A 25,517-nucleotide genomic window follows, 5' to 3' on the forward strand; every position below is an offset into this window, starting at 1 on the left:
CAGTGTAACACACACTGTACTGGGCGTGCATAGCCCTACAGGAATTTGGAGGAGCATTTCAAGCTCGCCTTGACGAAAGAACAATTCACCTTTGCAAACTCGGATACTTGCAGGACACTGTCCCCCACTGGCCTGCCGCTGGTTTAACAGGGATTATTCTCTGTGAAATACCAGGATCGTGCCAATAGCAAAGCATCAAGCCGATTGGTCAAATGACAGAGACCGACGCGGACAACATCTAATGAGATTATCTCTGGCTAAAAGTCATAAGGAATAAAAGGGCCGGTTACCAGGTGGAGGCGGAGAACGGGGACTGAAGTTTGCCCTGGGCCTCCACGTAGTTCTCCGACCCGCAACCTGCCGCCCCGGCAGCCGCTGGTCACGTGACTCAGATCTCCTCCGGGGCGGGCCTGCGCGTGCGCTGAGGCCGAGGACTCCCGTGCGCTGACAACTTCCGGTTTGGTCACCCCGCCCCTGCGTGGCTGAAGCTGTGCGGGCTGGTCGGTGGCGGCCGCGGGGCGGCGGGGTGGCAGGGCGTGGTCAGGTGAGGCGAGAGCACCAGCTGGGATTCCCGGGCCATGGCCTGCTCCATTGTCCAGTTCTGCTCCTTCCAAGACCTGCAGGCCGCCCGGGACTTCTTGTTCCCTCACCTGCGCGAGGAGACCCCCGTCGGCGCCCTGCGGAGGGACCCCAGTAAGTGCGTCCCGCTCCGCCGCTCTCTCCCTGGGCGGGTTCCGGGCGCCGCCTGGCTCCGACGCCTCTGCCCTGGGGGCTCTCCGTCGCCCCCGTACCTGCCCGCTTCCTGCAGTGACCCTCTTGCCCTCCTCGTCCTGAAGTCCCCTCCGCCCTGGCAGCGCCTGTGTCGCCTTCCTCTCGACCCCGCTTACTCCGCAGCACCTCGCTCCCCGGCCAGAAACTGCGTCCGGCTGCCTTTCGTCTCGGTCAGCCCCACTCCCTGCTCGCCACCTCCCTCTCCTTCCCACCCGGTGTTTCCTATTCCGTGATGGGCTCCCCCTTGTTCCTTCCTCCCCAGCTGTCGGCGCTCCGCCGGTGCTGCCTTAACCCGGCTCCTTCATCCCTGGGTTTGTGGCCTCCTGCCCCTCCCCCTCCGAATGTGTTGATTGTCGCCCCTGCGATCTCTTCCCTCATCCCCTTCCACGCGTTCAGTTTTAGAGAATAAATGGCTGATTGACAAGTGAGGGACACCTCAGGTGGTGAGTAAGGGTCTCTCCTAAATAAGGGTAATGACCTGTCAGGAAGGGAGAGAGGAGCATCTACCATCTACATGTAACTGCCATGTACCTGTAAATGACAGTAACGAGGCCAGGAAAAGTTTCTTTGCTTCATTCACTGAGGCGGGACGCCTGCCACCTATTATTATCATCAAAGAGGGTGAAGCCTTTGTCCACGTAGAATAAAATCCTCGGTCTGGTTTATTAGATGCTGCAGGGTCCCTCAGAATTTCCTGCATGTCGCCTAGAGAAAGGGTGTGTGTTTCTGTGTTTGGGTCCTTTCTGTTTCCAGTCTGAAGCATATTGGGCTTTGTTGCAGGGCGCTGTCACTTTGTGGTCTGCTGGCAGGGTGATAAAAGGCCTACTCAGTAAGCTCCTCCCTGGTTTTAAATTTAGAAGGTATCACATCAAAAGTATCTGTGAACATTTACTCTTAGGGCTACCGATCAAATAAAGTTGGTGGTCTCTGCCCTCTCGGAGCTTATAATTCACTGGGACAAATAAACTAGCAGCTACCATGCAGTGTGATTGAGACATGTACATATGTAAATATATACATATTATATGTGTACATATAAATCTATATTTAGATGAGACATTTCCCTGAAGTGGTAAGCCTCCGTGTTATGTGAATAAGGGAGAGGTAATAACAGGTGTGGAGGAAGGGAGGCCTGAGATGGCATGGCATTTAGGGAACTAAGAAAACCGGAAGGAGGAGAACGTGAGGGACAGAGTGGGTGGAAGAGGCTGTGAAGGCAGCAGGAAGCTGGACCATGAGAAGCCGTGTGGAAGTGGTGAGATGCCTCTGAAAAGCCTGACAGAGAAATGACGTCGTGGATGGTCAGATTTGAACGTAATGTAGCCAGCCAAGTTTCTGAATCTTGGTTATGTGCTTTGGCAGCCATATGCAGGACATAAGAAGCAAGTGTATAGGTTGGGAGACTATTCTAATAATTCATGCAAGAAGTGATGTGAGCTTGAACTAAAATAAAATATAGCCTGAGCAGGACTGGAGAGGAAGGGCTAGCTTCTGCAGGAGCTAGTGGAGACCTGGTGATGGGGCTTACAGCTGATGAATGAGAGGGAGTTAAGGATGCCTTTGGGCTTTTGAAAAGTTCAACAGGGGTATAGCATAAGGAATGAAGGAGATAGGTTTTGGACCTTTCGCATTTTAAATGTATGTCCAAGTGAGGGGGTGCAGTTGAATGCCAGATAGAGATCTAAACCTTAGTAAGGATTTCTGGGCCAGAGATGTTAATTTGATGTTATCAACAAAAAGTGTCAGATCAGCTTCAGGATTATGTATACAATCATGCCGTTAGGTGATTGCGTTGTACGGACAGCATAGAATGCACTTACACAAACCTGGATAGTATATCTTAGTATAGTGGGTCCTTGGGTTACGACACAGTTCTGTCCCTACTACAGTGACGTTACCCAAGTTTTGGTGTAAATCGAACACACCCTAGCAGCCTAAGTCACTTACCTGTCCTAACACAGTTGTAAAGTCATAATCTAACATAAAAACAACTAAGCCACAGGAAAAGGACACATATATATACTGTAGTAACACAAAAAATTAGTGTAAAAAAAATTCCTTCCCTTTATTCCTGTGGTTGGCTTGCACACTGAAGGGTCATTGCAAGGTGGGAGAGTGACCTATTGGGAGGAGGAAGCTGGAGAGGCAGGAGAACCTGCAGAAAGTGCTGGAGACACTGGGTCAGGAGAATCAGAATTGCCGCCCTAAGGAACATGCAGGAGATGCTGGAGATGATTCTACCTGCACTACAGGTGTTTCATCTCGAGAAGCAGCTGATGTAGAGGGTACAGGATCTGTTGCAGGCCTCTACCCTCTTAAAGAATTGTTCCAGGCGAGTCTGGAAGGTTGATGACTTCTCTTCCAAAATCTGCTTATAGCATTGCAAGGCATCCATAACAGCCAAAACACTCACATCTCAATATTTTTATGTTTTTATGGGAGTGAGCATTTTAAATTCAAAATGTTGTATGTTGAGACTTTTGTAACCAAGGACCCCCTGTACTGTAATTGTGTGCCATACTTTTATACGACTGGCAGCACAGTAGGTTGGTTTACACCAGCATCACCACACATACAGGAGTAATGCATTTTGCTGTGATGTTAAGACAGCTGCAGAGTCACTAGGCAATGGGAACTTTTCAACTCTGTTATAATCTTATATGGCCACCATTGTATACGCGGTTCGTCATTGACGGAAACACCTTTTGTGGTTCGTGACTACATAGTGATGTGAACTGAGTACTGAAGTTTAAGGGGCAGAGGGTGCTTGGAAGGAGACTGAGAAAGGGTAACAGAGAGGAAAACCAGGTGAGCAACATCCCACAGCAGCTGAGGGAGAAGGGCATTTAATGAAAGACAAGCGTGGTCAGCTGCTGCACATGCAGCAGAGGTCAGCTAAGATCTGGATAGAACCATCAGCTTGAACTCTTAAAGACACAGTTTATCAGTGGTAGTCAACCTGGTCCCTACTGCTGCCCATTAGTGGGCATTCCAGCTTTCATGGTGGGCCGTAGCGGAGCAACCAAAGTATAAATAAAAAGACAGATTTAACTATAGTAAGTTGTTTTATAAAGATTTATTCTGCCAAACTTAGTGAAAATCCAACATAAAGTACTTGGTAAGTAATTATTATATGTTTTAACTTGCTGTAACTTGGCTTTATAAATTTTGTAAAGTAAAGTTACTTCCCTACTTTATAAATCACCATTACTGTGGAACCGGTGGGCGTTTAGAAAATTTTACTACTAACAGAGATACAAAAGTGGGCGGTAGGTATAAAAAGGTTGACTACCCCTGGTTTAGATCATAACACTATCTTTATAACTCTGTATGCTTACAGTTCTTAATATAAAATTCAAAATTCTTGCATGGCTTGCAAGACCCTCGAGGCCCTGCCTCCTGCCACTTCCTGTACCTGGTGCTTCTCTCCCTTATTTCTTCTGCTTCAGACACATTTTGTCTTGTTAAAGCAGCCAAGCTCATTTGTGCCAGAGGCCTTTGCCCTCACCTGTGCCGTGGATGCTTGTGCGGACCTTGGTATGCTAGCTGCGTCTTGTCACGCAAGTCTCAGCTCTCATGTCAGCCTCTTGGGGAGGCCCTTTCGATCATCCAAGTAGCCACTCCTGCCCCCTTGGTCTCATTGGTACCTCTCAATCATACCTGCTTGTTTATTTTCTTCACTGTGTCTGTACTGTTCCATATGGTTGTCTCTGGCCACATCGGGTTCAATGTTGAGCAGTTCAAATATGGCAAATTCTACTAAGGAACTGAATTTTTAATTTTGCTTAATTTAAAGAGCTTACTTTAAATGAAATAAATGTGGCTAATGGCTACCACAATATACGGCACAGTTAGAGATGCTAATATTTAGGCATGTACAGGTTGAATAGTTGTCCAAGGTCACGCAGCAGAGCGTAGCCCCTGGATATGGGCTCAGTCCAGGCAGTTGGGGATATAGTCATACCCCACATATCTAGGTTAATTTGCAATATGCCTACGAATTTGCAAATATTTAATTTATTATCTTTTTAAGTCAAATTCTGAGGTTTGTGTTTACTGGTGTTATTGTGGCTACCATCAATTCAGGTAGAAAATAAATGGAAAAAGAACCTCTTAACCAGTGAGCCCCTTTGCCAGGCCAATGTTTTACAGTGAAAATGGTGTTTAATTTATAAATAAAAGTTGGAACAATAGCTCTTGCCCTACTGTAGACAGTTTACTTGGAATTCTGGGAATGACTAGGGCCATGGATTTCAGTACAGTAATCATTTCAAGCCATTTTTTATGAAACGTCAGGAGTTGTAAAAAGTTCTTTATTAAAAAAAAAATACCTGAACTGGAACTTTGGTAAGGGTGAAATTTATAGAGTAAAAATGTGGTTAGTTGAGCAGGGTCAATAGGTTCTCCCTTAAATTACAGATGGTGTTTGATTTTGCTTTTCTTCATTATATTGGGAAGCAGAAATGATGCGATCATTTTATTTTCCTACCTTATATGATTTTAATTTCTTATCCCAGCTCAGGTCTAGGGGTTATATAAAAAAAGAAAAGAAAATAAACCTTAATTACTTGTCATGAATTATTTGCCCTAGCTAAGTGATAATTTTGAAGGCTTATTGGTTGGTTTAATACTTCTATTATTTTAGTGTGGGCAGCTGCCACAGACACAGTGATATCTGATATCTGGCACCTTGGCACCCAGGACTAAATGCTGCTCTCTTCTACATTTGAGTCATCAGAAAATAACAGCATGGCTTCATGACTTTTCATCTTTATTATAAAATGAAGCTGTTTTCTGTTGCTTTGAAGGAGATTTTGAACCCTACTGTTTCCCAGCCTCTACATTAGTGATAACTAATAGTCATCATTGTTTCTATTCAGTCAAAATTTAGTATCTACTAATCAGACATTAACTTTTGAACTTTCAGAGATGAGTAGTAGTATAGGTCCTCATGTACAGAGGGGGAGAATCAGAATATTTGGAGGTAATTGGGGTATTCTAATATTTTGGATCTCTTAACTTACCTAATAATAGAATACTTTTTTGGTGACGTACTAAAAAGGTAGAGCAGCTTCCCTTTTTGCCTCTTTTACCAGAAAGATAGCAGATAAAGCATGTAGGGGATACCTTGAGTTGTCAATTATAAAGCCACGTTTTTATACAATAGCTGAGACAAACTGAAATCATGGAATCTCTTTGCATTATGGGATATTATGAAGGGTATAAAATACCCATTTTTTTTAAATGCATACTGAAGTATTTTCCCTTGAGATCATACTGGAGAGAGAGAGATGTAATCTGAAAGTAGCATATTTTATAGGTACTTCTGAAAATTTATAGACTTACTGCTTAAAGATATTTTCAGTTCTGTTACTTTGTGAATTGGCTATCAGAACATATGTTTTTATGTGATATAGGAGGTCACTTATTTGACAACATAGTTATTAGCAGTCTAGAACTGAAGGGGACCTTAAAGATCTAGTCTCATTAAATCATGGGGATTTGAATGAACTAAACCCTTGCTATTGAAAATGGGACGGCCTCCACATTTTAGATTGCTGCCTTTTTTTCTTTTCCAAGTTTGAGGAGAGGAGATGAGAGACAGCCTCCCACATGTGCCCTGACTGGGATCCACCAGCAACCCCCGTCTAGGGCCAGTGCTCTACCCATCTGAGGCCATGCTTGCAACAGAACTATTTTTAGCACCTTAGGCGGATGCTCCACTGAGCCATCCTCAGTGCTCGTGGCCAATGCACTTGAACCAATCAAACCTTGGCTGCAGGAGGGGGAGAGAGAGAGAGCGAGAGAAAGAGAAGAGGAGGGGAAGGTGTGGAGAAGCAGATGGTTGTTTCTCCTGTGTGCCCTGACCAGGAATTGAACCCAGGACATCCACATGTCGGGCCACACTCTACCACTGAGCCAACTGGCTGGGGCCAGATTGCTGCATATTTTAATGGGCTGAAGGAATATGCTAATGTGAGGGTTTTTTTCCCCATTTCCATTTCCCTAGAAAAAGAAAAAGATTAATAATTCTGAGGCATAAGACATTAACAAGCAGATTCTCTATTATTTAGTCTTTTTTTTTTCTTTTTTTTTTTTTTTTTTTGAGAGAGAAAGGGAGTGGGTAGCTGGAAGCATCAACTTGTAGTAGTTGCTTCTAATATGTGCCTTGATGGGCAAGCCCGGGGTTTTGAACTGGCAACCTCAGCATTGCAGGTCGATGCTTTATCCACTGCACCACCACAGGTCAGGTCATGTTTTTGTTTGTTTGTTTTTACCTTTGTATTGCTATGTGCTGCTTTCCTTGCCTTGGTCAAGAAGACCCAACTAAATTTTGTTGGACCCCTCTGAATTGTTTACAAATCATAACTTCTAGCGGTTCTTCCTCTTGATAGAAGCAAGTACATTATCTCTTTTTTCTTGCCTCGGAAGAACGGAAATGAATTTTCTTCTGTGCTAGTAAGATCCTTTTATTAGTCTGTGGAGATTAAATTAAGTTTTCCTTTTCCTACGTTTAATGATTTCAGTTTCGCATTTAGTTCTTGATCTTGACATACTCATATTGGTAAACACAAATACTGTCAAATTAATTGCCCACTTCTAGAATTCAATTTCCTTTCCAGCTTCAGGTTCTTGTTAAATGAAGACATACACTCAGTTTATGAGGACAGACTGTTCAGAAGCAAATCAGAATAATGTATTTTTGGAATTACATAGAGCTGTGGGAAGCAGAAATTTAATCTCGTATTTACGCTTTTGTTGGTAGAATAACTCATTCATTGGAAATAACCCTAAAAAAAGTCATCTGCAATTATTTTGATGGTTGAATTTAAATGGGTTTTCTCAATATTTTGAAGGTTTCAATGACTATAACATTTATCAAGTGGTGGACTGGACCGGTTTTGGTTATTTTTTATACTAGAATAATTAATTTTTTTGAGGGGAAAAATTCTCTCCAGAAGGAGTTGTAGTTACAGTTTATATTTTGAAGTCATTGGTTTCATTCATTCAGGCAAAAACATTGAACTGGATCAGGGTAAGAACAAGGGTTTATGCTTATGTTCCCAATTATTCTAGCAGTTCAAACTAGTCTTTTGCAGTGATGGGTCAATAAAAAAGTTAAGGCGTGAGCAGTCTGTTACTAGTCAGTGAGGAGGCAGTTGCTTTTTGTTAAGTTGGTTGGAAACCAGCTTATGGATTTTATTTGTAGAGAGCAAATGTGATTCAAGATGTGGATTCAAATCACAGAGAGAAGGGTGATTTCAGCAGAGGATTTGAACTAGCAAAATATTTTAAGTAGTCGTCTTGAATGACTCTAATTGAATCTTCATTGCAGTCCTTGATTTTCTTTGAATTTTAAGGAAAAATGAAAGACTCAGAACTAAGCAGAAATGTGCTATATGCTTGGTTTTCCATTATTGATGCAGGATCTTTTGTTAATAATGACATTAGTGTTGTTTTTGGAAAGTTGAAGTATACCTTGTGTGTGTGTAGGTGTGTTAGTGTGTAATATAAAGATCTGTTAATCCATATCATGAACTATATTTCTAGAGGATCTTCTTACCTAATCAGATTCTGCCACTTGGACTTGAATTAGAATACTTCACGTTACTTTTTAATCAAAACTAAAGCGAGGGGTTGGTGCTTTTCAACTATTTTTGCCTCAGTAATTAAAATGGAATGAAATAGAATAATCAATACTATAATCTCACATAGAAAAGTTATTTGAAAAGGATGGTTTTTATCTGAGATATAAAGTCTGTGTATAAGGTTTATGAAAAATAAAATTTTATTGTTTTTCTGGAAAAAGGGAATCAGCAGAAGGGACTACCACTGATTTTATAAAGGCAGTGAATGTGAATGCCATTTTCTTAATTTTCTGCTCAATTCTGTTGACTTGGACTTCTGCAAAATAAAGGACACAGGCAATTGATGATCATGTTATTTCAAGAATTGCTTTTTGGAGATTGGGTTGTTGCTACTTATTTAATAAATGAGAAAAAAAACCCACTTAACATTGCCCCATAATTTAGAGCCTAGCTTTTGAAATGAGTATCACTTAGCTCACTGGGTAAACTGGATAAATGCCAGTGGTTTGTGATTTGGTGGTTTGTGGGTGTTTGGAATTTTCCATCTGGACCCCAATCACCCTAAAGTGGTTGTCTGTCCTGATGTTCTTATTCTGTAATACACTTTGTTGAACTGACTTACTCTTAAGTTATACCAGAGCTTGGAACTTTTAAATTACCCTGGCCTATAGGAGATTTTTTATCTATTAATTCTAAGACACCATCACAGTGAACTGTTTTTAGCTTTTCTTTAGAGTAATTGATAATAAAAAGTAAATCACTTATTTCTTCATGAATACATAAAATTTATAGACCTTAACGTCTTATAGTAATGTTTCATATTGACATTAAACAATCCCCAGTTCTCAAATATACTGTATGTTAAACTCATTGCTTTGGTTGTCCACAATCTTGGTCAATGATCAGTTAAAAACATCAATAGTGATATTAATTGAAGAATACCATCCTTCATAGAAAAATCAATAGGAAAGACTGCCTGAATAAATTTCTTTACATGAGTGACAACTTGATTAGACATTAACTATTATTAGCTATTAGACATTATTAGCTATTTTTCTGTATAAATCATCTTTTCTTTTTCTTAAAGAACATGCTTGGCTTGCTTACGCAATTTGAAGATATAAGAAATAACCGTGGTAAAGTGCTGAGATTCCAACCTTTTTAACAGCTGACAGTCCACATCAGCAGCCAGCAGAGTGGTGTCAGATGATTTTCAAACAGAAGTCAGGAGGCTGCAGAAATTATATGACAGGCACCATGTAGAAATAGCCATAGTAGAGCACAATTTGCAGGGGGGTTTTTTCTTTAGTGTTTCCCATTGTTAAGATGACTAGAATTTTGAATGTATTTTTGTGTATATTATGAAGAGCCTTGTGATTCTAGACCAGCTTCAAAAATATCTTTACCCGAGTAATAGTTTTGTCTCACCTTCCTTTAACCTCTGTTTGCATCATGGCTTCTTGGGAAAGTGTCTTCCTGTCAAAATGGGAAATGCCTCATTAAATTCTTGCCCTCTTCTTAGTAGAAACTCCACAGTTAGGGACAATGAGAAATGGCTAAGCTGTCACGTGCACAAATATCTTAAATAAAGTATTTTTTCAAGGTCTTCCTCTTTCTGGATGTTTTGAATTGGGCCATAAAGACAGATTGAGTCTCTGCAGGGACAGGAAGCCCAAATTGCTGCTGTCCTGCTTGATTGTCTGAGTCACTTGTGAATTGTCAGGCATTTTTTGTACCATCATGGAGAAGAAATGTTTCCCATGATTTTAGCTTGTACAGCGTTCAACATGGGTTGTGGGCACAAACTAAGCTCTTTGAAGGCTTTTGTAGCTACAACACTTGGCACAGTACCCAAGACAGAAAAAAATGCTGTTTCTTGAATGAATGAATGAATGAATGAATGACTAGCTGACCTTCATAAAGTGCTATAAATTCCACATGATTTTCAGAGTGTGATAATTTGATAAATACATTATTCTTACAGTAATTTAAAAATTGAATCGTGGATTTTAGAGTGATGAACTTGCCTCATTACTTTGCTTTCTGGTACAAAAGGTAGTGCCTTTTCTCAGTCTGTGTAAATGGAACGGCCTACTTGCCATCAGACACACAATAAGACAGTTGTTTTGGTGCAGTGGAAAAATTAGCAGAATAAAGAGATTGCCTAACTGAATTAGACTGCTAAAGAACAAACTTAATTTTCCAAGTTACCCCCCCCAAAATTCCAAATCTCAGTATCAAGGAAATGTTTCATTTTAAAATAATAAGCATTCTTAATAATAAGCAGCCCCACTGTTTCTTCATCGTATCCTTCAGAAGCCATAGGAGGAGGGAATACAGCAGAATTCTTGCAAGCATGGGTGTCGGAGCTCAGGCAACCTGAACCCAAACTGCACTCTGCCACTTACTCCGCTGTGATCTTTGTCAAGCTGTGTAAACCAAGTGCTCTGTTTTTCTCATTGTAAGAAGGGATGATAAAGGATCCTTGTCATGCTTCAGCAATCTAATGTCTGTAAAGCATGTAGAAATGCTACATACATGTTCGTTGTTATGTGATAATCCCTATATGTGCATTGCATCTTTAAAAAAATGTGTTGGCCCTGACCGGTTGGCTCAGCGGTAGAGCGTCGGCCTTGCGTGCGGGGGACCCGGGTTCGATTCCCGGCCAGGGCACATAGGAGAAGTGCCCATTTGCTTCTCCAGCCCCCCCCCCCTTCCTCTCTGTCTCTCTCTTCCCCTCCCGCAGCCAAGGCTCCATTGGAGCAAAGATGGCCCGGGCGCTGGGGATGGCTCCTCGGCCTCTGCCCCAGGCACTAGAGTGGCTCTGGTCGCGGTAGAGCGATGCCCCGGAGGGGCAGAGCATCGCCCCCTGGTGGGCAGAGCATCGCCCCTGGTGGGCGTGCCGGGTGGATCCCGGTCGGGCGCATGCAGGAGTCTGTCTGACTGTCTCTCCCCGTTTCTGGCTTCAGAAAAATACAAAAATAATAATAATAATAATAATAAAATGTGTCACTGTGTATATTTAAGTTGTCTAATGTCTAAGCTACAAATAATTGTCATTTTGAGATTCTTTTTAATGCCACCTTTGTAGTTTGATTTAAATGTGGATGAATTTGATATCCAACATCTTAAGATTAAATAACTTGCAGTTTTTACTATGACATAGATTTGTTTAACCTATGTTAAGGTTATTATTACATAAACAATAGCCTAATGTAGCATAGCTTGCTATTATTTTCTTCCTTAACATCAGCATTATATTTACATAAGATATGTTTGTGTACTACTTATATAATGTTTGTTATATATCACAGATTGGCTTGATTATGTTTAGAGAAAATGTTTTAAAACATTTTAAGCTCCTGATTTTAAGTACTTTTCATCTTTCTTAAATCAGATAAATCAACTAACTGGGAAGATGACAATTGGGGAGCGTGGGAAGAAACAGAGCCCCAAGAACCTGTAAGTCTGTAAATGTATGCATGCTTTTTGATAGTGGCATTTTCCTTCTGTAGTAATGGGGACATATTTCAGTGTTAGGCTGACATTTTAAAATCTTTGTCAAGAACATTTTTGTGCTTACATAATAGTACTAAATAAATTCCTGTTAGTTCTACTACTGTCTATGATTGTGAACAACCCTAAGGCATAGCCAGTTCCAGAGACATAACAAGAATTGGAGTAGATTCTGGCAGATATATGAAACGCACAAGTACATGCTGTAGTCAAGGTAACAGATGTTTCCACCTAATCAGAATAGAAACAGACAGCAAACTCTACACCTGCCTTCCCTGCGAGTCTTGCTGGCAAGTCTTTCCCACGTGAAAGATGAGACCAGTCTTGGAAGTTGATTTCTGTGAAGGTTAGCACCATGACGGTAACAATATAAATTGCAAATGATGGATTTATTTTTATACTAAAGTTGAAAACTTCTAAAAACTCTTCTGGCTACTTCAGTAGCCATCTAGTCACTGCAGTGGCTGACCTACCACAAACGATCTGCTGCTGTTTACAAAGTGGCAGTTGACCAGCCTCGATAGTGCCCAGCTGTAATTGAAAAGCTTGTGAAATTACTGCAATTTTACCATCTGCTGTATTGTGAAAAAATAATTACTTGGCGAATTTGTGGGCTTAAAATCAAAGAAAGAATTTTTTTAAAATATATCTTACAGACCTAGTTATTTAGAAAGCATTCCTGTTCATAATCTACGTTTCATAATCTGTATTTGTGCACATTAAGAAGTTTTATTGCTCTCAATTCAAAGAAAAAAAATTCTTGATGTTTAGGCCACATTTAAATAAAATTATACATTCTACCCACCCCAGCCCCAACAGGAGTTATGTTTATAGCTAGTGGATGCCTGTAATGTGACTTAACTAGGTAGGTGCTAGTTTTTGTGGAAAGCCAAGGTAGGTCCTAGTGGCACTGTTTTCTTTTTTTTTGAATTTCATGCTTCTCTTGGGAAATTACCTTGTCAAATGATGGTGTTATTTTAGAATCAGTACCTTCTGGGAGCGTAGTGGTGACTGTGGGCTCCGATACTGTGGGGAAGTTTTCAGAAAACCTCACTGGTCGACAGACGCTTTCATGGCACAAAACAGGAATACGCTTGCGTCTTGTCGGCCGCCCCGGGTGTATGCGTGCTCCCGGAGCCGTCTCCTTAGGTCTTCCTAGCCCGCCTTCCAGCCGGAGCTTTTGCAATGAGTTGGAAATCCAGCTTTGTTGTAAAACCCCACACCCGTTCACTGTGATCCAGCCTGGAGAGGGTATTCCTTCATCTCTGCTGTTCCAGCACTTTGGTGATGGTGGTGGACTTGAGGGTCCCCTGAAACAGGTGGCGTGGGACAGACCTACACTCTTTATTCTTGGTCTGTACTCCTGCTGTGACTCCGCCCCTGCCCCCCCAGGTGCATTGAGCTGGACCCTTGGGAACTCTGTCCTCTCTCATCCCGGTCTAAGTAAGGGTTCACTGGCCCATCCTGGACTTGCCTAGAGCAGGAGTTCTCCACCAGGAGCAGTTGGCCCCCCAGGGCTCATTTGGCAATTTCTGGAGATGTTGGTTGTCATACTGAGAGTACCCTGGCATCTGGTTGGTGCAGGCTAGGGACTGCTGAAGAACCTGCAGTGCACAGGACAGCCCCCTGCAGGGATCATATTCTGCCCCAAATGTCCCTAGTGCTAGGGTGGAGAAACCCTCACTTAGAGCAGTGTGTTTCAAACTGCGTATCCTGACTTGTGAAATCAACTGCTGTGTTTTGTCCAGTCCCCTTGTTTTAAAGGTAAGGAACCAGAGTTGCTAGTGTCCAAGGACTAGATGAGCGGATGTTACTTTAAATGTGCTCATTCACTTATTCTTTCCAGGCCCTGGTATCCTGAGTGAGGAGTTTGAATGAAATTATCTCCATGGTTCCTTCATTTCTTTATGAGGTTATATAATCCCTTCGTGATCTGAGAGCAGTTTTGACATAGTGTGTGGGGAAGGGGAAGGGTCCTTGATCACACTGTTGCATCTAATACTCCAGTTTCAGAGTGAATTAACTTGTTGATTGAAAGCAAATTTTACAATATGTTTATTAATTCAGCTGAACTGGTGGTTCTCAATTGGGGCATTTTGCTCTGCAGAGGACACTTGGCCATGTCTAGAGATGTTTGTGGCTGTCCCAGCTGGGAGAGCGCTGTCAGTGGTTGGTGGGTGGAGGCGAGGAATGACATAATCTGCCACGAAGAACAGGACAGAGCTCAGGGTACAGGCTTGTCCAGCCACGCGTGTCAGGGTGCCCAGGCTGAGAAGCCCAGAGCGAACTATTGAACCACCAGGCGAGCTTGAGCTCATGTTTCTTAGCGTTCACGACCTTTTCAATTTGAAGAGTGCTCCGTATATGTCAATCAGTTACTCACTGTTTAATTATGTTTAAAGGGAGGGGCTATTTCATGCCGATCTTTACAGAGAGACTAGTTAAACAAAAATCTTAAATACATAATGACCCTTTGCAGAACCAGTTACTGCAGCCACTCATGTGGCTGAATTCGATTAGGTTAGACTACATGCTCTGTGCCACTTACTTATTTTTTCCATGACACTTCATTGCTTTTTAATCACTGAGCGGTGCTAGTCTTTTAGTATAGAGGTAGAGTAGAGCTTCTCATCACCACCTTAATGCAGAATGCACAACAGCAGGCCTGCTCCCTAGTCACCCCAAGTCACAGCAGCAAGGAGAGAGGCAGAGCAGCTGAGATTTATAGGCGCTGTGGGACAGCTTCCCACGGCAGTACGGTGCAGGAAGCCACACAAGGCTGGCCATGCAGTTGAACCCCAGGCCTGAGTTCATATCTCTGGTCCATCTGTGTAACCTGGGGAAGTTATCTTGATCAATCTCTTTCTCCATCTCAATATGAGGAGTCATGGCACCTGTAATCCTTACAGAGTTACTGCGAAAATTAAGATTTATGTGTAAATCAAATAACACAGTGTCTGGCACATAGAAGTGTTTGGCAGCTGCAAGGCCAGTTTTCCGTACCTGTAAAGAGTTCTTACAGTCAGTTAGAAATGGAACAGCACAGCCTGCTAGGAAGTCTGCAAAGGAAAGGGACACACTGTTTATGGAAAAGCCTCCTTAAGCATATGAGAGAGTGCCTCTTATACTGAGATTGCACTTTTCATGTTAGATTGACCAACACCCGGAGTTAAAGCATTTTTTGAAACATTTCTGGGGAAGCAAGCACTTTCAAAACTTGCCGGTTGGATTGCAAAATAACACATCTGTTGAGCACAGTTTGGGACTAACAAATTTAATAATACACATTCCCTTGATCCAGCAATGTCACTTCTAGGAATTTATCCTGCTGATAAATTCCCACACCAGCTGACAGATGCATAAGATTATTCACTGTCACATCGTTTGTAGCAGCAAGAGAGCACACGCATCGCAGATGTTCGTCAGTAGGGGCTGGGTAAATAAACTGTGGTGTGTCAGTACAATGGAATCCCATGCAGCCACTAAAAAGTAAAGAAACTCCACATGGAATGAAATCTAAGGTATATGTTAACAGAGAAAACTAAAGTAGAAGTATGTACAGGGATGGGCAGAAGTAGGTTCACCATTGTGAACTGAAACAGGGTTTATTCTTGTATTATTGTTTATTAATTATTGTTTTTGTCATCTTCTGCAAACCTACTTTTGTCAATCCCTATATATTGTGTGCTACCATTTGTGTTAGGAAAAGGGGGAAGGGTAGTGTGAATGTATTCACTTGTATGTGCAGACATGTCCACGGAAGTACACAGCAGAGCTGGTGACATGGGCTCTCTCTTGAGTGGACAGCAGGGCAGGTGCAGTACAGAAGTGTGAGAGAGACTCTCCACAGGAGACCTCTCTAGATCTGTTGGTTTTTTAACCATGGGAATTTACTTATATAATGACTAAATTTTCCATTGGATAAAATGAAAACACCTTTCAGGTCAAATAAAAAGAAAGAAGTATCAGATTTACCAAATAGTTCACAGATCCTACGCCCATAATCAGCAGATAGTTTTCTTTGCTCTCTAGTTTCTGTGTAGCTGCATGCAACCTAGCTGTGTCTCTGGAGTAGGATTATTACCAAATTTTCTAATACTGAATCATTTCTGGAGTGATCCCCACGCAATACTTCTTTTAATGTCTCGCTACTTTATATTTGTTTACATTTTAATATTTTTGTATTACTATTCAAAGCTGAGGTTTGTTTGTCGTTTATAAAGTCTCAATATGTTGAAACTTTATAAAGGATTAGGGAAGACTTCTTTTCCTTTTTCTTCCTTGTCACCCTTGAAGGCAGACAAGCCAAGTTGAAACACCTTCAGTATCTCTGCATGTCATTGTATTCTACTCACAGGAGGAAGAGGGAAATACTTGCAAAACACAGAAAACTTCCTGGCTTCAAGATTGTGTCTTATCCTTATCGCCGACCAATGATCTCATGGTTATAGCTCGGGAGCAAAAGGCTGTGTTTCTAGTGCGTGAGTATCTATCCTTTTCCCTTGGTCTTCATTTTAATGCAAGACTAGAAGAGAAAATGTTAGAAAGAAAAAAATGCCATTTCTATTGTAGATATTATATGGTGTCATTCAATAGTTTATTTTATATATTGTATAAAAAACTTTTTTTTTGTATTTTTCTTCTCCCCCCTGCCCCCCGGTTTTTCTTTCTCGGCTACAGATACTTCAGCCATCTCTTAGTGGCACTTCAGAGACATGGCTGCCACTGCCTGGTCCTAAGGGGCAGTCGGAGCTAAGAAGGCCGCTGACCCCTTAGTAATAATGAGAGGGAGGAGATTTCCAGCTATGATTTGAAAGCCACTGCAGTTTCCCATTTGGGGCATAAGTTTTCAGCTCATAATGTTTGTCGAAGATTAAAATTAAGGTTTGAGTGTCCAGTGAAAGCCTCACTGATCAAAATGAGATCATGCACTAAATGACTGCAGAATGGTGTCGTAAATTAGGGTGCTCTCCAGGAGCATAAATCTAACGGGAAGTTATTTTTGCCCTCGGACAATAAAAGTAGTTTTATAAATTAAAAGTGGGAGAGGGAGGTACATAAGAATTAATAACATTATAATATGGATTTAGCCTGACCAGGTAGTGGCTCAGTGGATAGAGCGTTGGACTGGGATGCGGAAGGACCCAGGTTCGAGACCCTGATATTGCCAGCTTGAGCGTGGGCTCATCTGGTTTGAACAGAGCTCACCAGCTTGGATCCAAGGTCGCTGGCTTGAGCAAGGGGTTACTTGGTCTGCTTAAGGCCCGCGGTCAAGGCACATATGAGAAAGCAATCAGTGAACAAGTAAGGTGTCACAGTATGCAATGAAAAACTAATAATTGATGCTTCTCATCTCTCTCTGTCCCTGTCTATCCCTCTCTCTGACTCTCTGTCTCTGTAAAAAAATAAAAATAAAATAAATATATGGATTTAATTGCAAGAAGGAGAGACTAAAGGTAGAGTTTTATAAAAATCTTATAAAAATGTAAATATTAAGTCCTGGGTTCGATTCCTGGCCAGGGCACACAGGAGAAGCACCTATCTGCTTCTCCACACCTCCCCCTCTCCTTCCTCTCTCTCTTCCCCTCCCGCAGCCAAGGTTCCATGAGAGCAAAGTTGACCCTGGGGGCTGAGGATGGCTCCATGGCCTCCACTTCAGGCACTAGAATGGCTCTGATTGCATTGGAGCAATGCCCCAGATGGGCTGAGCATCACCCCCTGGTGGGCATTCCAGGTGGATCCCGGTCGGGCACATGCAGGAGTCTGTCTGTCTGACCCCCCCAGCCACTTCTCACTTTGGAAAAATACAAAAAAAAAGTAATAATAATAAATAAATTTAAATATTATCTTATATTTAAGACCCAAATCTGTTAGTACAGAACTATTAAATTTTTCTAAAGGGAAAGAGTAAAATTTATAAATTAAACTGTTTTCATATACCACAATTAAATTCATTTTATATGATAACTTAATTTTTTCAGCAAAATGGAAATACAGTGACAAAAGAAAGGAAGAAATGCAATTTGCTGTTGCTTGGAGTGGCTCTTTAAATGTTGAAGAAGGGTAGGTACCAGTTAATCTTTTTTGTCTCTGTGTTAAGTGTGTATGTAAAATTGTTTGACTTGTAAGTGAATCTGTTAAGTTTCATCTTTATTCCAACTTTGAGGTTGTAGAGCATGATTTCAGTTAGCAAATTTTAATTTTACTTATCAGGTGATTAAGAAAAAAACTGAAGAGGATTTAAAGAAGAGTTCAGAAAGAATCTTATAAGATATTTTCTACATTTTGTTTTTCTTTCTGCTTTTTTAGTTCTGATTTTATTCAGCCAGAAAGTCAAGGGTAGCGATTGTCTTCTTTGCTTTGCTAGCATTGAGCTTGTAATCAAAGGGGGCAGTGCTGTATTCATTCTTTTTTAAAAATTATTTTATTATTTATTGAATTTATTGGGGTGACATTGGTTAATAAAATTATATAGGTTTTAGGTGTACAATTCTGTAATACACTGCTCACAAAAACAAGGGGATATTTCAAAATGAATATGAAGTGATAAAAGAAGCATTAGATTGTTGTGTGTGTGTTTCTGAAGTGAGAAGCAGGGAGGCAAAGAGACAGACTCTTGCATGTACCCGACTGGAATCCACGTGGCATGCCCACTACGGGGCAATGCTCTGCCCATCTGGGGCATTGCTCCCCTGCAACTGGAGACATTCTAGCCCCTGAGGCAGAGGCCATGGAGCCATCCTCAGCACCCAGGCTAACTTTGTTCCAATGGAGCCATGGCTGCAGGAGGGGAAGAGAGAAAGGAGATGGGGAAGGGTGGAGAAGCAGATGGGTGCGTCTCCTCTGTGCCCTGGCTGGGAATCGAACATGGGACTTCCACTTGCCAGGCCGACGCTCTACTGCTGAGCTAACTGGCCAGTGCTGATTTTTTTTTTATTAAACAATAACATCAGAAAAGGAAACAAGTCAAAGAAAATTGTTTGTGCAAATGAGATGCAAAACCAACTTTTATTTCATTGGTGAAAATGCACTATACAAAAGGCTGAAAGTACTGGAGTATCTCCACGTTCCCTGATCCCCTAATTTTTGTGAGCAGTGTTATATCATCTGTATATTGTATTGTGTGTGCACCACCTGAAGGCTACATTAATTCTTAAAATTTGTAAGTACTTCAGCAACGAAGTTGGTAATTCAGATTTCCTGCGGTCCCAGGAAGGGTTCTAAACCCAGATCTCCAGCGTGGCTACATGATGGAGCTGCTGGCCTGGAACCTGGAGCCAAAAACTGTTCTGAATTAAATTTTTATGACTTAAAGTTCTGTGATCAGGATGAGTAAGATTTTTCAGACTTTGAATTCAGATCAAAGACAGCTGAGGGGAGGCCCATGTTACATGCCTGGCATGTTGTAGATTCTCAGGGAAATGTCTTATCAAAAAATGAAAATATTTCTCTTTAAGTCACTTAGTCCAAAGCATTTTAAAGACATTTCATTTCTGTTACAAATGCAAAGCCAATGTAATGGGTGAATTACTTTAAAAACAACAAACAGAAAACATTGGTTTTGTTCATTTATCACCTACCATGATGGGCAGGGCAAGAGCAATTATGGTTTCTCAAATAAGGTGCTGTTGGCCTGAGGTTTGGCTGCTTAACTAATAGTCAAGGAGTTATTTTAATTTTGAGGTTTAGTCTCAGAGCTCCTGACAGATTTTTCAAGTCTATATGTCAAAAGAAAAAAAAATCTTATAGGGAACATGCAGCCTTGCTTATGCTTAGAAGTACTGTAGGCTATTGGGGCAATTTCCGCAGAATATGCAAAAGGAAGCCCACCAGCTGAGTACCATATGTCCCTAAGTAGTGTGCTCTGCAGAGCCGCAGTACAGGGACCGGCAGTCCCTCCTGCCCTCTGCCCAGTCCTCACTGGGGGGGCGGGGCGGGGACACGTTGGGAAATGAGGGCAGCCTGGTGCGCAGTGATGTTCTCTCAGTCCCGTGCCTGTGATCAGTGTGTGCAGTCCAGTCTGCTTTCTTCCCTGTCCTGCTTTTCATGGCAATACAGAATAAAAAATACTGTTTTTTTTATTAAACTTCAAGTAAATGTGACGTTGCCTTTCATGGGAGTGGGTTTTTTGACCCTACTTAACGGTGGAGGTTACTGTCGTTGTACTCAGGCAGTGAATGCCACTGTTTGCAGAGCTCCCCTTCCACGTGCTGCCCTTGAGCATTGTGTTGGCGAGAAATAAAGCCATGGACATTCAATAGATAAGCGCATGGTTTTGTTTTTGTTTTTAGGGAGTGTGTGACCAGCGCCCTGTGTATCCCACTAGCCAGCCAGAAGAGGTAAGGCTGGATGGGGTTGTGTGTCTGCTTTGCTCTGCTCTGTGAGCTGTCACAGCCATGACTTTCGTTTGTGACAGGAGTTCCACTGGGCGTCCTGACTGGACCTGCATCGTTCTGGGCTTCACCTCCGGTTCCGTGCGCTTCTACACGGAGGTGAGCTCAGTGGTCAGTGATCAATGGTTAGACAACACCGGTGGACTGGAGCACGTAATTATGTGGCCCCACTGCCTGCCCATTGGGAATGTGTGGTTGATATTTCTGGGGGTGGAGGCTGGACAGGGGAGGGGCAGTGGTAGAAAGTTCTGGTAAAAGTTATGCAGAAGAGAAAAGTTATGCCTTCTTCTGAAAAGAGAGGCTCTGGGGTCCATGGAAAATTTGTTAGGGAAATGGTACTCTCCCTGGCCATATGTTGAGGTATATTAGCGAGAAAATAGCAGGCTCTTCCTGTGCTTCCTCCTAGAATGGGGTGCTCCTGCTTGCACAGCTTTTGAATGAGGACCCCGTGCTGCAGCTGAAATGCAGGACCTACGAGATCCCACGACACCCCGGTGTGACGGAGCAGGTGTGCCGCATTCGTGTGGAGTGCTTGTTCACCCTGTGCATCTGCATAGTTATTTGACAAGATTCTGAAGTCTGTTGCCAAAGGCATTCTGAAATTAATTTTTTATTTATTTTTTACTTTCCTCTGCCTGATACTGAGTGTTGGTGGTTGACAGTTGTAATCATAGTATTTTTTATTTTACATTAATTATGACATTCAGTTCTAATAGATATACGGATATGCTTATTAGGTGATGCTAACGATTTATTATTTTCTTCTTATTTCTTTGGTAGAATGAAGAGCTGAGTATTTTGTATCCAGCTGCCATTGTGACTATTGATGGATTTAGCCTTTTTCAGTCTCTTCGTGCTTGTCGAAATCAGGTGGCAAAAGGTAATTTTTTGGCAAGAAATAGCTAACTTGATCATGTTATTTAATTTAACTTGCTTAGATAATTAAATATGTCTTCTAAATTAGAAAGGCCTTCCCTATTTGGTTTAAGGTTAAAAACCTGCTACTGTAGGAATGGGAGTCCATGGTTGGGTAGAATGTTTTGTAAGGCACAAGCAAGGAGTGAAGCATCAGCGTTGTCCACATTGTCCACATGTTCCAGTGGAGAGCGTGACCAGCCCGGGAACAACAGCTTTATTTACCAAGTCAGCACTATATCTTGGTGAATTAAGAGAGAGATTTGCAACTGTATTCAGAGTCAGCTTTGGAGTCAGGAACTTAGTTGCATCTACCTGAGCAACCAAATTTCTCACTAGACCAGCAGCTGTTGGGTCAGTCTGTTAAAGTCATGTGATTCTACATTGCTTCCATCCTTGCCAAGGGTAAAGATGTCACTCTGCGCAGGGGGAGTTTCCCCCAGGGTAGGCAAGATCAATAGGAGTCGACATCAGCTCCTTTTTGCTAACCTGGGACATTTGTGAATGGAGAAAAGTTAGAGACCTAAAGATACAGGTATCTACATTGTCTCCAGACTTGGGGGTGAAAGGATACAAATACGGAAGAATTATTATTATTATTATTATTATTATTATTATTATTATTATTGAGAGGCAGGAAGGCAGAGAGATAGACTCCTGCATGTGCCTTGACCAGGATCCAGCTGGCAAGCCCTCTATGCTCTGCCCATCTGGGGCTGTTGCTCTGTTGCTTGGCAACCAAGCTATTTCAGTGCCTGAGACGAGGCCCTGGTGCCATCCTCAGTACCTGGGGCAACTTGCTCAAATGAGCCATGAAGTAGAAGGAAGTGGGGGGAGGGGTAGAGAACAGATGGATGCTTCTTCTGTGTGCCCTGACTGGGAATTGAGCCCAGCAATTCCACATGCTGGGCTGACGCTCTACCACTGAACCAACTGGCCAGGGCTGAAAGATTTCTTACTTATATGCCCCTCAGTTTACATTTCGTTGCCATCATAATACACTGCTCACAAAAATTGGATATTTTATAGCTTCAGATTCATTTTGAAAATATCCGCTAATTTTTGTGAGCAGTGTATTTTGAGAAGATATTGTATATCACCAGATGCAAGGTGCCATTGATTATAAGATGCATTTGTTATTTCGTGTCGCTAAGAAGCAAAAACACTGCCTGTGAAAGACGTACCATCAAAGTTAAATCCCATTTTTAAAGATGTTTAAACGGGACAAAAGCCTTAAGTAAGTGAAAATACCAATATACATGCCGACTTTCTCTTTTTCCTCTGAGTTTGGGTGAGAGGGACCTTAGTGGCCCTAAACCAAAGTTTTAACTCTTACATGCTTTAGACAGCTCCCTGCAAATACTGGTTAATTAGGATGGGCTTGCTGACTCCTAAAGGCTGTTTATAAATCCTGAATTAAACTGTAGGATGCAAAATAAATAATTTCTCCTAGGGGAAGAACACAGCCTCTTCTATGACAATAGAATGTTTTTCATGGTCTTTGTAGCAGGTGGATGTGATTGGTACAATTCTGAAGTCTTGGTCATGTGGTTCTCTTAATACAGACTTTTTCTATTAAGTCAGAATTTGTTTGAATTTTCATAATTTAAAAAATTATTCAAATTTAACCCATTACAAACTTACTATTTTAAGGATGGTTAAAATAGTCACTATACTATATATACCCAGAAGGACTGGCAGTTTTCTGTAGGTAAGGATTCTGTCAACAAAATGAACTAGAAATGGACAGTTATTACATAATCTGTACTCTCAGCCATTTTTACTCTTTTTGAATTCCTGTTTATTTTGTTATTTATAAGACCATAGAGCCATTTTGTTTCCCAGAATAAGTACATAAGCCATTTAGTGCCCTCTCATTATAAATTGCTCTAAAAAGAATTCTGATTACTTAGCCACAAATTGTTGTGACTTTTATTTTACAATATAGGAAAATTCTCTCTTCTTGGCCTTACCTGTCAAATTGGAATGTGTAGCGGACTGTATTTTTACTTCTTTAAAATACTTCACTTTCCAGAATAAACAGCGAGCATCCTGCCATATTCTAATGTCTAGCTTGAGAATTTACTGATAAGTAGACCTTGTGCATGAGCCTGTGGCAGAATGTGTGACTGTCACTTTTCGTAGGGTAATGGTTGGGATTTCATTCCTTTTTCCTGGTGGTACTACCGCTGTTAACACGTTTCTAGCAGTAGAGACCTTGCAGTAAGGACTCCATCCAGCACATTATCGGGGCTTTAGATTTTCAAAGGGAGATCCTGGTTGTTGTCCCCAGGATGTTATCCACTTTCTCAAGGGAAAAAAATTGCTTACTTAGCTCCAATTGCAGTTTGCATTGACCCTGATTATTAGTCACAGAGTTTGTTTGTTTTTTGTGAGGGTTTTTGTATTTTTCTGAAGTGAGAAGCAGGGAGACAGAGACTCCCACATGTGCCTGACCGGGATCCACCTGGCATGCCCACTAGGGGGCCATGTTTTGCCCATCTTGGGCATTGCTCCATTGCAACCAGAGCCATTCTAGCACCTGAGGCAGAGGCCATGGAGCCGTCCTCAATGCCTGGGCCAACTTTGCTCCAGTGGAGCCTTGGCTGTGGGAGGGGAAGAGAGAGATAGAGAGAAAGGAGAAGGGGAGGGGTGGAGAAGCAGATGGGCGCTTCTCCTGTGTGCTTCGGCCGGGAATTGAACCCTGGACTTCGGCACACTGGGCCAATGATCTACCACTGAGCCAAACGTCCAGGGCCTAGTCACAGAGTTTTTAATAGTCTTCTCTAATTACTGGAGTGTTCCCAAATCTCTTGTGACAGCCAGTGTGCCCTTTTAACATGTGCGTTTTATATGCATTGTCTCAGTGTGAATAAATCTCCGTCTGCTTTGTTTACATTATTATGTCTCATTACTGTTAGTTGAAATTTTAGAAAAATAAGTTAACATTTTTTTGATTTTGTTCTTATAAAACTTTATTCTGTCCATTAGAGTTAAGCTTGATTTGTCTAATTTTTATCTTTGACAGCGGCAGCATCAGGCAATGAGAACATACAACCACCACCATTAGCTTACAAGAAGTGGGGTCTACAAGACATTGACACTATTATTGATCATGCTAGTATTGGTAAGTATTATAGTTCAGTTCTTTTGGAATTTACTTTTTATACTTTGGTATAAAATTTACTTTTTGGTTGAAGTATCATTGGTTATATGAAAAGAAAATGCCTTGTTTTTAGTGAGGCACTTGGAAGTTAGTATGGATTATCATAGGTTTATTTCTTGAACAGTTTTGATAATCGTGTGCTCAGCAGCAGTCTGCACAGTGTTGTCACGTACTGATTTCATTTTTTTGCAGACAAGTTTAATCCATATAATTACCATATGGATTAGTCTTTAAAAGTGTAACCTTTAAAGCAGCAGAATATAGCTAAAAGCAGATTTCTCCTTGTTACCAGCTTGCTGTGCTAGGCATCAGGAACACAGAGGAGAAGGCATGGTCCCTGCTGTCAGAAACACGGGTGTAGTTGGAAGAAGCGTGGAGAACGGTTACAGGGCCACAGCCTTGCGGTTGTTATAGTAGATGTGGGCCGGCTGCAGTGGGGGCCAATAGAGGTCCCGGCACTGAGGTCCTCTGAGCATAGAAGGAGAAGGACATGACCAGGAGAACAGCACAGAGGAGGCATTCTTGCCATGTAGGCATGGGGGTAGGAACGTGTTATCTCCTGGAGAAACAGCAGGTGCCAAGCAGAACAAGAGTGAAGCCATAGACAGAAATAGAAATCAGATAGTGATGGGCCCAGGGTCCTGTGGAGAGGCATTTTGAGCTTTCTCAAAGCCACACTGGGAGCCATGGAAGAATTCAGAGCAGGAAAAGGATACTAGCTCAGCCTGTTAGAAAAATCACTTTGGAGAAGGTCCGCATGGTCTGCACACTGGCCCCTGGGCACGAGCAGGGAGGAAGGGCAGGAGTGTGGTTTAGAGGCCGACAGGAGGTAATAACATGCAGAGCACTTATTGTAATAGTATTGTATACAGTTCTCTGTGCCAAACACCTGATTGGTACACATTCCCTGTGTCTTCACTTTTTTTGCTGACATAAAAATGCTACAGAATTCCAAAGTGTTGAGTTCAGTTCAGGGTAGCATCCCTGTTCTGTTAATTAAACTTTGGAACATTGAAACGGGCTAGGAACAATGAGTGGGTGGAAAACATAACTCTCTCCATTTACTTCCCAGCCTACAAAAAGGGGGGGGGGAGGGAAATGCGTGAACTTATGTAAGGATCTGATTGGCTCATTCAACAAATAAATGAACAAGTACCTAGGATGTCC

General features: G+C 41.9%; 1 protein-coding gene and 2 non-coding genes across 4 annotated transcripts in view; all 3 read left to right on the forward strand.

Moving 5' to 3' along the window:
* The first annotated feature begins 455 nt into the window (after positions 1-455).
* RAB3GAP2 (RAB3 GTPase activating non-catalytic protein subunit 2) overlaps positions 456-25,517 on the forward strand; it is a 55,737-nt gene continuing 30,675 nt past the window's right edge. For both annotated transcript variants that reach the window (XM_066238090.1, XM_066238092.1), the window contains exons 1-9: positions 456-693; positions 11,758-11,822; positions 16,234-16,357; positions 17,858-17,939; positions 20,168-20,215; positions 20,293-20,368; positions 20,676-20,777; positions 21,050-21,149; positions 24,213-24,311. In XM_066238090.1, the coding sequence (XP_066094187.1) occupies positions 579-693; positions 11,758-11,822; positions 16,234-16,357; positions 17,858-17,939; positions 20,168-20,215; positions 20,293-20,368; positions 20,676-20,777; positions 21,050-21,149; positions 24,213-24,311 (811 nt within the window). In that variant the 5' untranslated portion in view covers positions 456-578. The remainder of the gene's footprint in view (positions 694-11,757; positions 11,823-16,233; positions 16,358-17,857; positions 17,940-20,167; positions 20,216-20,292; positions 20,369-20,675; positions 20,778-21,049; positions 21,150-24,212; positions 24,312-25,517) is intronic.
* TRNAA-UGC (transfer RNA alanine (anticodon UGC)) lies at positions 10,958-11,033 on the forward strand. The gene has a single exon. It is a non-coding gene; the product is annotated as a tRNA-Ala (tRNA).
* LOC136321177 (small nucleolar RNA SNORA36 family) lies at positions 25,300-25,431 on the forward strand. The gene has a single exon (XR_010728465.1). It is a non-coding gene; the product is annotated as a small nucleolar RNA SNORA36 family (small nucleolar RNA).

This window comes from Saccopteryx bilineata, chromosome 1 (genome assembly GCF_036850765.1).
Source record: "Saccopteryx bilineata isolate mSacBil1 chromosome 1, mSacBil1_pri_phased_curated, whole genome shotgun sequence".
NCBI classification, from domain to species: domain Eukaryota; kingdom Metazoa; phylum Chordata; class Mammalia; order Chiroptera; family Emballonuridae; genus Saccopteryx; species Saccopteryx bilineata.